Source organism: Aplysia californica, unplaced genomic scaffold (genome assembly GCF_000002075.1).
Source record: "Aplysia californica isolate F4 #8 unplaced genomic scaffold, AplCal3.0 scaffold00608, whole genome shotgun sequence".
Classification (NCBI taxonomy): Eukaryota; Metazoa; Mollusca; class Gastropoda; order Aplysiida; family Aplysiidae; genus Aplysia; species Aplysia californica.
The window spans coordinates 471,280-484,526 of record NW_004797878.1 but is presented as its reverse complement, the minus strand read 5'-3'; the positions used below and the strand labels follow the sequence as shown (position 1 = coordinate 484,526).

Below are 13,247 nucleotides of genomic sequence, written 5' to 3'. Positions count from 1 at the left end.
GGGTTTTCTGGATGAATCGATCCATGTCTAGATCTATCCTCCTGGCCTAAGATTTAAAGTCTTTCACAAATTTTTATATTAGATCTATCTACCTGGTGCTACGGAACCAAGCAAGCTAAGTAATCAGACGATCGTGTTTACGAGTGAGTTTACTCTATTATATATATCTAGATCTAGAGTCTAGATTTAGCTAGATCAAGAAGTAGAAGAAGATGATTCAGTCCAAACAGGACTATTTTGGGGAGGTCCTTGTCAGGTTGGGACGAGTCGGTTTGCTCGACAGACTGACGGCGCATAGTGGCTATTGTGGCACAAATCGATCGCGCCCGACTCATTGCCTCAAAAAGAAACGCGTTGTTTTCAGACAAAGAGTCGGGCGATCGTCCCAGCCCGATCTCATCCGCAACGGGCACTGGGCACCCCGTAGTGCAAAGGAAGTGGTGGATCTAATTTCAGGTACGAACGAATTGACCCCTTCGCGTCGTTATTTATTACATTTATTTATTTTTAGTTGTGGAAGAAAATTTCAGTTATTTTTACCGAAATTAAATTATTATTTTTCCAACTTTTGCAGAAAATTGCCTCAAATTCGCGAATTCACAAAAATGGCAAAAGTTGCGCAAAAGTTGCGCAAAAGTTGCGCAAAAGTTGCGCTGAAGCCAAAAGTTGCGTACGCAACTTGCGGGTTGCGCGCGCGAATTTCTCTGAGGACAGTTATTCTGCAGTTGGGAGCGCTGTAAAACACTTACTAATTTAACAAGGGAGAGAGAGAGGGAGGGGGGGGGTGCAAACAATGATCCAATATCTACGTCGTAGCAAGTATACCCGATCTTTGGTCGTAGTTCTGATGGTAAAAACAGCCTCCCTCTTTTGGACAACCAAGAAGAAGATGAAGAAGAAGAATGATGATAATGGTCCTATGATTATAATTCTTCTTATTATTATGATTACGTGTATTATTTGTTGTTGTTGTCGGTTAACCCGACTTGAGCTCGAACCATCTACTCGAGTTTTCGATCATTGGGCGACGCTTACGCTATTCAATAGGGCCTACCCAAGGGGACGAAGCGGTCCTGCGTATCCTTGTATGGACAATAAAGTGTCTTGGGAAATACCACCTTAAAAGGTCAACGGTTCTATATTTATCCCGCAATGAAATGTATTCCAGCCAATCAAGTTGAACGTAAAATGTTGGCCAAGCCAAGCCCAAGCCCCAAGCCAATGCGAAAAAATCAGGCTCTATTTTTAGCCATTTGTCAACATTGAAAAGTGAGACTTGTTCCGGGTTTCCGATACTTGATAATGATAATATGATGATACCCATTTCAGTCGAAGCTGGGAGTTGCCCATCACCCGAAACTGGATTCATTTTTTTGTGAATTAGTTATCCTACTCCCACTGGCTTGTGGCTCTTACGAGGACTTTTTTAAAACGTAAGTTGCAGCAACATTTATTTGTTGAACTCTGAGCTCTTCCGTTTATTCAGTTGTCTGCTTGATCTACTCGCCTACTGCTAGGCTAGGGCCAGGCTGGGGGCTGCTGATCTGGATCACTTTCTACATGGGTCTAAAGACTAGAGTGTAGACTACTACAATATTTAATGTTTCAACTACTCTGACATATAATTAAATTATCTAGCAGTAGTAAGGCGTCTTCTCCTATATTATTGTTATACCAATATGAGGATCTGTTTATAGATCTACGAAAATTTAGCGAAGGTGAGGCAAGAGCAGAAACTTGGTTTCTCCATCCTTAAAATTTGCTTGATTGATTGACGGATCTTAATCTTGGTTTGACTCTATCATGGGTCAGGGTTTTAATTTAGTTGTGCTTGAGCCGCACTACTTGACATAGATTTTTGATCTAGATTAGATCTAGAATCTAGATCTAGTGGGTTGCCCTCAGGTCAGGGTCAGTACGGTGGTCTATTATTTTTTAAGGATGTAATTACAGCCCTCTTTTAAAAACCCTCTAGGCCTATAGGACTACTCATGATTCGGATCTGAAGGGCCTACAGATACAGTTATGACCACGCAAAAATTCAAATGGATGATGGGTCACCTTGATTTGATTAATTTGAATAATTTTTATGAATTTTAATGTCTGCATGCTGGCCTGCCTAAAATATAATGTAAATTTATTATTATTTTGTTCGTTTACAAGAAGTATTTTTGCTCAAATTTGAAACACAAAACAGAACCTACCCAAAATGTAGTATATTATTAAAGTTGGAGAACTTAAATTTTCAAGGCTGATCGATCATAGCTTTTATAGTAAAAGTCACTATAGAAATTTTATGCTGCAGACTGAGGAAACTTATGTATGTCATTTTAATTTAAAGGAAAGAATGTCTCCAATCTTTTTCACATGTAAAGTTACTTTGATCAACATTTCCTTGGTTGGATAGGCTACAAAATTTCAACAATATGCCATTTTGCAGTTTCATAGTTAGTCTTGTATAATGTAGCTTCATAAGTATCCCGCTTTAACCCACGAAATATCGGGGGGGGGGTAAACTTGTATAACGGATTGAAGTGAAGTAAATCCATTTCATATATCAGTGTCCGCTTGATCATTAATTTGTTAGTACTTTTAATGTACCCTGTTTCCATAACAAAGTGGTTCCTCTTTGGCCGCACACCATACTATGGACTATGCACTGTATGGTATTCCAGGTATTTAATTTAGTTCTCCATTTTAATATATCATACATACGTTCACCATCTTTTATATATATATAGACCAAAAAAAACTGAACTTCTGGACTTTGTAATGGTATGGCATGCGTTTTCTCTTTCCTTTTTTTTTCCGTTGACTGTAAGTTGAGCTCGAGCATTTCAATAAAGTTTAATTTTCATATTGTCTAGCCGATGCCTTTGTTAACTAAGATTATAGCCGCGTTAACTAAGATTATAGCCAAACACACACATGCATAGCAAAATTGGTGTGACATTGACATCTTTATGTTGTTTAAGAATTTAGCCTGTGTACTTGTTTTAAGTACTAAAAGAATATCCATGAATACGGAAAAAATCTGGAAAATAATAAAAACCTGTTCTCTTCATCGATGCTTTAAATTGTTAGGTCCTGGTTTGTTACGTGCCTGCTTGACTGAATGTGTATCATTTCATGTCTTCAGCGTTTGTATATATTTATGTTTCCAGATTGGGTGCTGAAACGTACAATTAAGAATTGAGATGGAGAATGGAACAGATCGGATGGAGACTGTGCTCCAGGATGTGAAAGAGAAGTCAGATTTGGCAGAGAACTCTGAGACAGAAATGGAACTGGAGGAAGCACTGGAAGAGTTTAGCAATGCCATTGATAGTTCTATTGAAATGCTAACGGAAATTCCAGAGCATGAAGATGAAGCTTTTAAAGCTGTCCGATTCAATGACCTCACAATGATAGTGAGACGCTTGAACGAAGGGTTCCATGTAAATTCTCCACATGTTGGTAAGTCTTCCTTGTGAAAAGCTAATTTGATACAAATTTTCTGTTTCAGAGACTCGGACAAAAGGAAGGTTAAAAAACACAGTGCTGTTATTCGGGATGTACTTTTCCGTCATAGCTCATTGACATGTGTGCCCAAATTAATTGGAAATGATAATTTGCTGTTGGTGACTCTACTTTTGTTCTAGATTGTGATTCAAAATTTTTGGTCTATTACCCTAGATTTATTTATAATATATATTCCCACTACTCGGGTTTGAACCACTTTTTTTTTTCTCATCATAACTGCAGCCAAATGGAACTTTCCTGCCAACAATCAAATATTTTACTGCATTTACTATATTTTCTCTTGTTCAAATTACAGAACATGATGGAGATAAAGTTTTCACAGTCAAGGACTGGACGAGAATGGTCCGTCAGCTCAGACTGAAGGAATACACACTTCTTCACGTTGCTGTGATTCATAGTGAAATAAAGGTGAGCTTATTATTATATTTTCCACAAATGCTTTTTGTATACTTAAGTGAGTGTGAATATTTGTTTGTGTATGGAAGGGAGGAGAGGTGACAGTTTGGTTTTGATGGCATTTATATAATTATATAAGTTAAGCAGCAAAGAATGCAAAAATAAAGGCTGACAACGGGGTCAGTTTGATTTCAGCTCCTGTTATTCAACCTGCTATGGCTCAGAAGAAAAGTACAGTGCCTTGGAAGCCCTTGAAGAGCCAGACAGATTTCTAGAAATTGCTTTGGATGAATTGACTGACTACGAGATATCATGTAATGACGAATTAGATCATTTTAGATTAATCTTATCTTGTTGTGGAAATTTGTGATAATGACCAACCATCAACTTCAAGTGGAAAGTGATCGATGCTGTTGATGGAGCAATAGTGCTAATGCCAGCCTCTACTTCAAGTAGATCTTGAGGCAAAGGAAAGGAATAGGGAGTATTGTTTTACTGCAGATCAAGGTAGGCCAGGAGGGGACAAAGGCACCGCCCAAAGTCACCCAGGGGAAACTGAGACGATAAAAATTGAATGTTTCCTTCATTTCCACCCTAAGCCCCGCGCATCGGTGTAATTGCACAATCAACCATTCGACCCCTCCCTTGTATGAGACAACGAGTCGAGGAATTTTTTTTTCTAAGTATGATCAGAATGGCAATCAGGATTCAAATTAATTTCATACCTCTGGCTACCACTACCAAGGAAAGTTTCCATGATGGAGCACCACTCCTGCACTTTCACAAGCATTGGTGCAATTTCTCTCTTACACCATCTTGGCCACCTGCATCACTCAGGGCTCACATGAATGGGGTAACAGTTACCCCCATACCCCACCCCTTCCCCCTTCCTCGCCTGGCGATGCTGTATAAAGAATAAAGTCAATAGAACCAAAATTAGCAGTTTTGTTTCAAATTTGGGCCAATTGGACAAAGTAATTTCCATCTGAGGTCGAAGCCCTTGAAAGGGAAGAAATTTCTCATTCCATTTCCAGGTGTTGAACAGGTTTCCATCTTAAGACAGATGCATTATAGAGGAACTTTTCTTTTTATGTTACACATATTAAAAGTTTCGTATCATCTAGTATAAGGCTACTGTCGGAATAAATATCAGTGTGTATTACTTTTTCAAATACATTTATCTGTATATGTAACTCTAAAAGTCTTGTGATAAATTCCTAGATGTAGTTGAATGATGCATTTGATGTGATATATTATTGTCAACTTTACTTTTTCTTTCATATTGAATTTTATTGAACTAATATAATATGTAATCAAATTTCTATTTATGCATGCATGTGTTTTTATGGTCTTGTACTGCCAAACAAATTTCCCTCTGGTACAATAAAGTATTATCTTATCTTATCTTATCTTATTATCAAACTAAACACACATTTATTCAATCCAATGTTATTACTGCATAACAAATTTTATAAAAACCTCTTTTCCTTTTTTTGCTTCAGGTGATAAGGTTCCTGCTGTCTCGTGGCGCCAACGTCAACGCTGTTGATGTCAATCTCATTAGCCCGCTTGCCCTTGCTGCAGCCATCCAAAGACCTATTGTTGTCAAGTTGCTCCTAAAACATGGTAAAAATTGTTTTGGGAGGTACATGTACTTTTTATTGGGGAAAAATAGATTTAATTTTTTTGTGGGTTGGCCCTGGTTTCTAGTAAGATGTAGTGTTATATTGTATAGTATAGTGTAGTGGAACTGGCCTTCAATGAAGTGGTCGGGTTCGACCTTCAAGTTTGTTGAATCCAAGTTTTAATGAAAAGAAAAGTGTTAATAACATGACCATTTTTTATCGATAGCAAAGGGACATCTGTTTGAACGAATCACTGTGCAAGCATATAGAGAGAAACGAACAATGGTCGTCCAAAGTGTTTTCTATAATATGAGTGGTAGTATAGTATCCCTTGGTATAACAACCCCCCCCCCCCCCCCCCCAAACCTCCTGCGCAATCAACAATGTTGGGCTTGCCCTTCACTTTTTGTTTTTACGTGAACCACACAGAAGGTACAATAAGTGCTTTATTGACCTGGTCTAGTACTGGTGTTCATTTCGCTTTACTGTATAGGGCCTAACTTAAGTATTTTTCTAAAAATTGGGATTTAGTTGTTGGGTTTTTTTTAGCACTATTACCATTTTTTTATACACTTGTCATGTAAACATTTGTTATCACTGTATTTTGGGGGTTTTTTCTTTGCAGGTGCTGACCCTAACATACAGAGTGTAAGTGGCCGCACACCTTTGATTCAGGCTGTCGGCAACAACAATTTTGACATTGTGGAGCAACTGGTAAAAGCAGGAGCTGACCTTGACCTTGCAGATACAAAGGGCACGACCCCACTGTTCACTTGTTTCACCATTACTCGAGACTTTGACGATCGTATTACACAGGCGCTGATCAAAGGTAACCACTTATTTACATTGTTAGAACCCCACTTGTTGTTATTGCCAGAAAATAAAAATATGAGCTGTAGTTCAGGCCTGCTGATTCATCAAATGTGTCACGACGTGGTGGAATCGGGCGCTCGTCAATATTTGGGCATATGGAGCTATTGGTATCACCTTAATGAAGCCTGTCCTTTTGCCTTGTTTGTGATTAAAAAAATATCCATTTGTCTTGGATACAAGTCAAGATATTGGTGATTGAAGGAGGTGGGGGTCACCTGGTTTCAGAGGTAAAATTAGCGAGAAAATAGCTGCCAAAGTTTTGTTTTTTCCTAAGCTTGAGAGTCCATGGAAACCTAAAATTTACATCTTTTATGCCTTTAATCATCGTTTTTCTGTAAAATTCACACAGAAATGTGTTCTTTAATGGGCGTGAAAGGTGTTGAGCCAAAAAATAAAAAGTCACTAAAAATTCCCAAACCTGTGGAAAAATGCCAGTTTCTTGTTTCATTATTTTGAAGAGGGCCTGATTTCACCATACTGCCTCACAAATACTATTGAATTCCCCTTCCTATTTCAATTCCCTGCTTGGAAGCTCCAAAAAATTTGCTTTGATTGAGACTGTTCAGTAAGCTGCCGCCTATCGTTCCTCAAAGAAATTATTCCTTGCAATTATGAGTTGTACAATGATTTCTGGCATTTGAGCTGTTGTAGATAATTTGATTTAGGAATCCTGGTCCACAAGTATTTTTCAAAGTTCTTATAAATTAAGTAAATTAAGGATTTGTCTCATTTTGTCCTGAAAAAATATTAATTAATTGTACATGCTTCCTGCAGGAGGGTTTTTTTAATAAACTATTTCGTTTTTTATCTCAAACTTTTTTGTCCTGGCTGTGTCTATGGAATCTTTTGCTGTCTCATAAAAGCCATTGCGGAGACCATGCTTTCATAGCCGCTCTGTCACAAACACTCTTCCCTGTTGCTTGTGTAAAGGGAGGGCACACGTTCACGGTTCACCACCGCTGAAACCACACCCAGCCAAATAATGAAGAATAGGTACAATGAGTGCTTCTATGGTGTTTAGAAATTATTGTCTTCTCTTTTTTTCGTTAGCAGGCTGGACCTTTCCTATTGACCATTATTTTTAAAATCAAGATACAAATGCATCTCAGCTTTTTTTCCTATCATCCTGGGGGGGGGGGGGGGGGGGAGGATTGTTTGGTTTTTATTTTTAAGATATTTTTAATATTTTCATGGTGATAATTTAATCTGTTTTCAAAATCTGATCTCAAAATTCTAACTAGATCTATATACCTTTCGTTAAGTAGGCAGGTAAACATTTCATCATTTTTGTTTTGCAGGTGGTTGCCAGATTGACTACCAGAACAAGCAGGGAGCCACGCCACTCATGATGGCGGCGGGTCTGGGCAGGAAAGATATAGCGGAAATGTTGCTGCAGGCAGGGGCTGACATAAATCACGTAAGGTTCTTCATGGAAGCGTACTGCAAAATTTTTTTATTTGCAAGCATCTTGTTCGTGCTTCTCCTGCACCATCTTTATATCATTGGGCTATGGAGTTTTTAGTCATGAATCATTATTCATTGTAATTTTGGAAGTCTTATGCTCATGAAAAAAAGGGGGGAAAAAATGCTTTCCTACATCAGCTTTTGGCTATAGAGGCACTGAACAATTTTTTTTTATTGTTTCATTATCTCAATTTGTAGAATCCAGGACTATTGTGCCATAATCTGACAAAACACCTTTTTTACATTCTGGCGTTTTGTCAGCCTACAATACTGTAGACTGTAGGGGAAACATGCTGAAATAGATCTCTAAAACTCAACAGTTAGGAGAGTTTCCGAATGTCAACATTTTGTTTGCCTGGAAATAAAATTTAATTAGGAAATCTTTGATAATAAATTATCTCTGTTGTGTTTAATGATTCATATAGCTTGGTCTTTTAGACTGACACCTCAGGTGACTTGAATTCTCTTGTTGGGATGAAAGTAAAAATTTCTGTGACTCATCGCTGGGGCTGTAGTTTCATTTTCTTGTTGGAGGTCTCCTTGCTTTTGTTTTGTTTCCTTGTGCTCTATTATATTTCGGGTTGGAATTTTTTTTTAATTTAGAAGTTCTTTCCTACAGATATATTTCTATAAAACTGTTTGATGTCTTTAAAAATCCTTATGTCAAGCTCGAGATATATTGTTGGGACAGATTTTTGCTTTGTGTTATGAACTCTCATGATGAGCAAACTGCATTGTCTTCACTTTTTAACTCTTTTTACCTCCTAGGGGGTAAACCCACTGTGCTGGGTCCCTCTTTTGGAACAAAATCTAAAAGTGACAAATACGTCACTAAATTGGTCTTTAAATCAAAACAAGTGAACCTATTTTGGTAGTTCTGCATCAAATGAATGAACTCCTGATTTAAAAAAAGTCCTGTTTTCAGCAATCACCAAAAAGTAATTTGATGTCAAAGTCATCGTAAAGGAATGTGCCCGAGCCACTGCCAGCAACTCACCGTCACTGCAGTTCTGACCACAAGTGACTGGGATTGGCTTGTCAGAGAAATGGATTTAATATAGAATTCATCATAACATTTCCTGCTCTGGAGTTTAGAAACTGGAACCACTGGTAGAAGAATTTCCAAGGCAAACAAGCCTTGTTGTGGCTCAGGGTAAAATGTACTGAATATTTCTTATCTACCAGGACTAATGCTTAATACATTTACCAAGAGATTAAGAGGAAGAAAAATTCAGCTTTTGCCTTATTATCCATACTATTTCTTTTCTTTTTCTATACAGACAGACAAGGCAGGAAAAAATGTATTTCATATGGCCCAAGGACAAAAGACGGCCCTTTTCTTAATAAATCATGGAGCATCTTCTGATACGCGAGATAAGAATGGTGAGTACTATGACAGGTTGCTTGGTTGACGACAGAAACCACATATATTGCATTTAGGTGCAAAATTTGTGAGGCTGCATGGTGAAACCAGGCGCTCTTCAAAATAAAGAAATCATTGTAAATTTCGGTTTTTTGCCAGTGTGGCAATTTTTATTGACTTTTTGTTATTTGGCTCAACATAGTTTATGTCATTTAAAAACACATTTCTGTGTCGATTTTTCCTGAAAAATGTTGACCAAAGGCACAAAAATGTAAATTTGCAATTTCCAAGGCCTCTCAAGCTTTGGAAGTTGCCAAATTTTGGCGGCCATTTTGTCGCTAATTTTACCTCTGCTTCCAGTTGACCCCTGCCTCCTTTAAAAGCAAAGTACTCAACTTGTATTCAAGATAGTTGGGTAATTCTTTCACCAAAAGCAAGGCCAAACTGTAGACTATAAGATTATGCCAGAATCGCTTTGTGCCCAAAAATTAACGAGCGCCTGATTCCAGCTTGAATTGTGACACATTTTTAATTTTTTAAACTTTGAAATACATGATGAGCCCCCATATTGCCTGACATTTTTGTGGGTGCAACTTGCAGTGATGTTTTTTCTCTAATATATGATGGCAAAAACTTTCATGCAGGGCACATCGAGTTCATTAACCTCCTGCACTGTAGGAATCAGCTTCTACTGCAGGAAACATAATTGGCAATCCAAGGACTGCTTTCAAACAACAGTTGTAGGATGTATTCAAAAAGTACTTGCTGTGGGTCAAACTTTTATTATTGACCGTAGTATCTCTTCTTTTGAAATACTTGTATTATACATGTGCCTTTCTTAGAATACTCTTATATTTAGTTATAGGGTCGTGCCCATATCAGGGTTTTCCTTATCACTCTCCATCTGTTTTATTTTCTGTCTGTTTTGTTGTTATTTTTTTCTCCAAAATTTCATTTTTTGATCTTTTTCTCAGCTATGAAAAGAAGCTACATAAAAGAGTTTCAATAAAGCTGCAGGAAAATGATTTTTTCAGTATTAAACAGGTATTTTCATGTGAATTTGTTTTATAATTTAAAGTTTGTTATGTTAGTAGAGGGACTCGGTTCAAAAAGCCTTGGAGTTAGCAAATCTGTTGTCTCATCTTTCAAGCCAAAATCTTGAATTTAAAACTTTTGACCCTCAACAGGTAAACGACCCCTGGACCACGCAGCAAGGGTCGGCCACATACCTATGCTGCGACTCCTGCTTAGCTCAGATTGTGAAAGATCAACCACCATCCTGGATGTCCCGCGTGTGGAGCAGGCTCGCTGTCAGGTTCCTGTGTTCAACGTGTGGCTTCAGCATGAACTCGGCAACCCCCGCGATCTGAAGCGCTTGTGTCGACAGACAATCCGCAGTGCCATGAGTCCCCTGAACACAAAGTATATCAACTCTCTGCCTCTCCCGCAACTGCTGAAAGACTTTTTGTTGGCCAAGCGCATTGACTTATCATTCTAGATCTGTTGTGAAGGAGAGATGTCACTGCTATGATGATCATAAAGATCATAATAACACGGATGGGTTACCTGTGGGGTGAAATATTTCCACTGGAAGTGTGTGCACAAGGGCTTTGCTTTACAACAGAAGTTACCTCACTGTCAGTGTCTTTTTATAGGTTTAACTCCCTTTCAATTCTTTAAGCTTATCTAAAAGGCGGGACCTTTGAATTTAATATCCATATCCCACAGGACCAAGTTAAATGGGTGAAGAGCCTTAAAAACTCGCCAAATCCCCCAAATAGTTCAGAGCATCCCTTTGGGGATTCAAACCTAGGCCGTCTGCTTTGTATTCCAGCATGGTACAAACTGAGCCAAGGACTCCTCCAGCCTCACTTTACCCATACTAATTCATCAATGACAAAAAAAAACAGTCTCCTCCACCGTCCCCATCAGTTTCCTAGGAGCTTGATCTAAAGACAAGATTTATTACTTTGAAAGAAGTCACTGTGTGGGGATTTGGGAATGGGCAACCCTCCCCCCCCCCCACCTCAATTTTAGGGGTCAACGAAGTGAGGTAACAGCCTATTATTGTCTAAAGTGGAGCTCTCCCCTCGCTGCACACTATGTGGTGATCAGGTTAACTTTCATTCATCAATTGTCACAGCTGGAGTAGCGTATGACATTGAAGTTCTCTAAAGACTTTAGGAGACTGCAAAATCTGTTGGTTTCTCAAAGACATGTCTCTTCAAGTGTTATGCGCCTCAGCTGTCTTTTTGCCCGTTATTGGGTGAACAGGTCTTTCACTGGTATACCTTTTCTATGATAATATGTTGCTTTTGTACGTTTCAATTCGCTTCTGAAGTTTTCTTAATCTTGCAAAATACGTGGTAAGAATTCAGCGATTTAAGAATAAGTATTAAAGCTGTAGCATTCAGCTTTTCTTTTGTCGCATATTTGTGATAAAGCAGTTGTTTGTTGCTATTGACTTCATAATAAAGATGAAGTGATATGATGTTAAATCTTCTATGTGTTTGTGTTGAGCGTATTGTCAGTGTTTGTTCCGTTATGTATTATATACTATTTTGATAGAAATGGAACATATAATACGATTAGGTAGTATCAAATAAGACTACACTGTGCGGGCCTTACAGTAGAACACATTATCATGGTAGACCGTCAAGTCGACTGGCAACATAGAGTGTGTGTACTGTAATAAAATTGAGTGTTGAATTTCATCATTTGATCTTCTTCCTAGCAGGACTGTAAAGGTCTAGTTTATTTATAAGGGAGATCCTACAAATTACTCATATTGTCCATCTTTCTCTCACCGTTTATCAGGAGTTGGCCCGTGATCTAAAATTATTAAATTAAATGTAAGGTTTTTTTAAACTCCCCCATGAACACAATTTAGATCATTCAGGAAGCAGGCTTCAATCCTACCTGTTGGAGCCTACCTGGGTTGAGAGGAAAACAATGTCCCAGAACACAAACCAAGATACTCGATAAAATATCTCCCCACATGGTAATCGAACTCGGGTCTTAATTGTGTGTGATGACGAAGTGTCTAACCACTACACCACTGACACTGATGAATCAGCTAAATAACGTCATTTGTTAGAGGCAGATTTGGACAAATGGAAGCCGAGACATAAAAAAGATATAGAAAAAGAGAAAACAGGGGTCCATCATCCATCCACAGAGACAAGCTGTAGCTCCGCTCATGCAAACTAGAAGTCCTGGGACGGACATATATCTTCAAATGAGATCGGAACCTGAGACACCCACTGATCAAGCGTCAAATTTCGTACTTTGACTTTGAACAAAGACACGTCCCAACATACTTGCATCTATTGGCACCTTTGAAACCAAACATGGTTGAACTGGACATGTCCAATTTTTTTGTTTCATTTTTTTAGAGGAGTTTGTCTCTACTTTCTGCTGTATTTTTATTCAATTGGGCTTATAGTTTGGTTAAATACATCTTGAGGAAAGGACAAACAAAACAGTGATATCCAGTAGGGTTTACAGTTTACAGAATGAATAATTATATCTATATAATGTGACAATAGTAGATCTAAGATACTAAACGTTTGTAAAGGGTGTGCAAACTTTATTATATTGTGATTTTTCAAAACGTTAAAATGTGATAGTAAAGTTGTTCCCTCATCCGATCTGGACATTGGGGATTGCCTTGTTAGTGAGACAACTTCTTGGGCCTTCGTCACAGTGTGGTTGGTAGGGTGGCCAGTTCCTCTCCGCGCCGCCTTTACTTCCCCAACTCGAAGTCAAGTACCCATTACTGCTGCGTGGGCAGGAAGGGGCGAAAAAAATCTGTATCCAAACCGAGGCTCGAACCCAGACATTCCGCTTCGGAGACCAGCGCACTAATCTCTCCGCCACCGCACTAAGTGGATACACCCAGTTTTTTCTTGAGTCCTTGAAATATAATCACTGTCATTGCGGTGGTGCGCAGATCCATACAGTTGTGCTCTCTCTCTCTTTCTCTCTCTCTCTCTCTCTCTCTC

General features: G+C 38.5%; 1 protein-coding gene across 3 annotated transcripts; it reads left to right on the top strand.

Moving 5' to 3' along the window:
- Positions 1-1,266: 1,266 nt before the first annotated feature.
- LOC101854897 (ankyrin repeat domain-containing protein 65) lies at positions 1,267-11,741 on the top strand. 3 transcript variants are annotated; one of them, XM_005107489.3, is made up of 8 exons: positions 1,267-1,433; positions 3,165-3,456; positions 3,818-3,930; positions 5,421-5,544; positions 6,169-6,372; positions 7,715-7,833; positions 9,161-9,263; positions 10,431-11,741. In XM_005107489.3, exons 2-8 carry the CDS (start codon positions 3,198-3,200, stop codon positions 10,739-10,741), a joined length of 1,233 nt encoding a protein of 410 aa, XP_005107546.1. In that variant the 5' UTR covers positions 1,267-1,433; positions 3,165-3,197; the 3' UTR covers positions 10,742-11,741. The 3 variants fall into 3 exon arrangements, with proteins under 3 accessions (XP_005107546.1, XP_035828087.1, XP_035828088.1); XM_035972194.1 differs by lacking the exon at positions 1,267-1,433 and adding an exon at positions 1,508-1,718; XM_035972195.1 differs by lacking the exon at positions 1,267-1,433 and adding an exon at positions 2,606-2,675.
- The last annotated feature ends 1,506 nt before the right edge of the window (positions 11,742-13,247 follow it).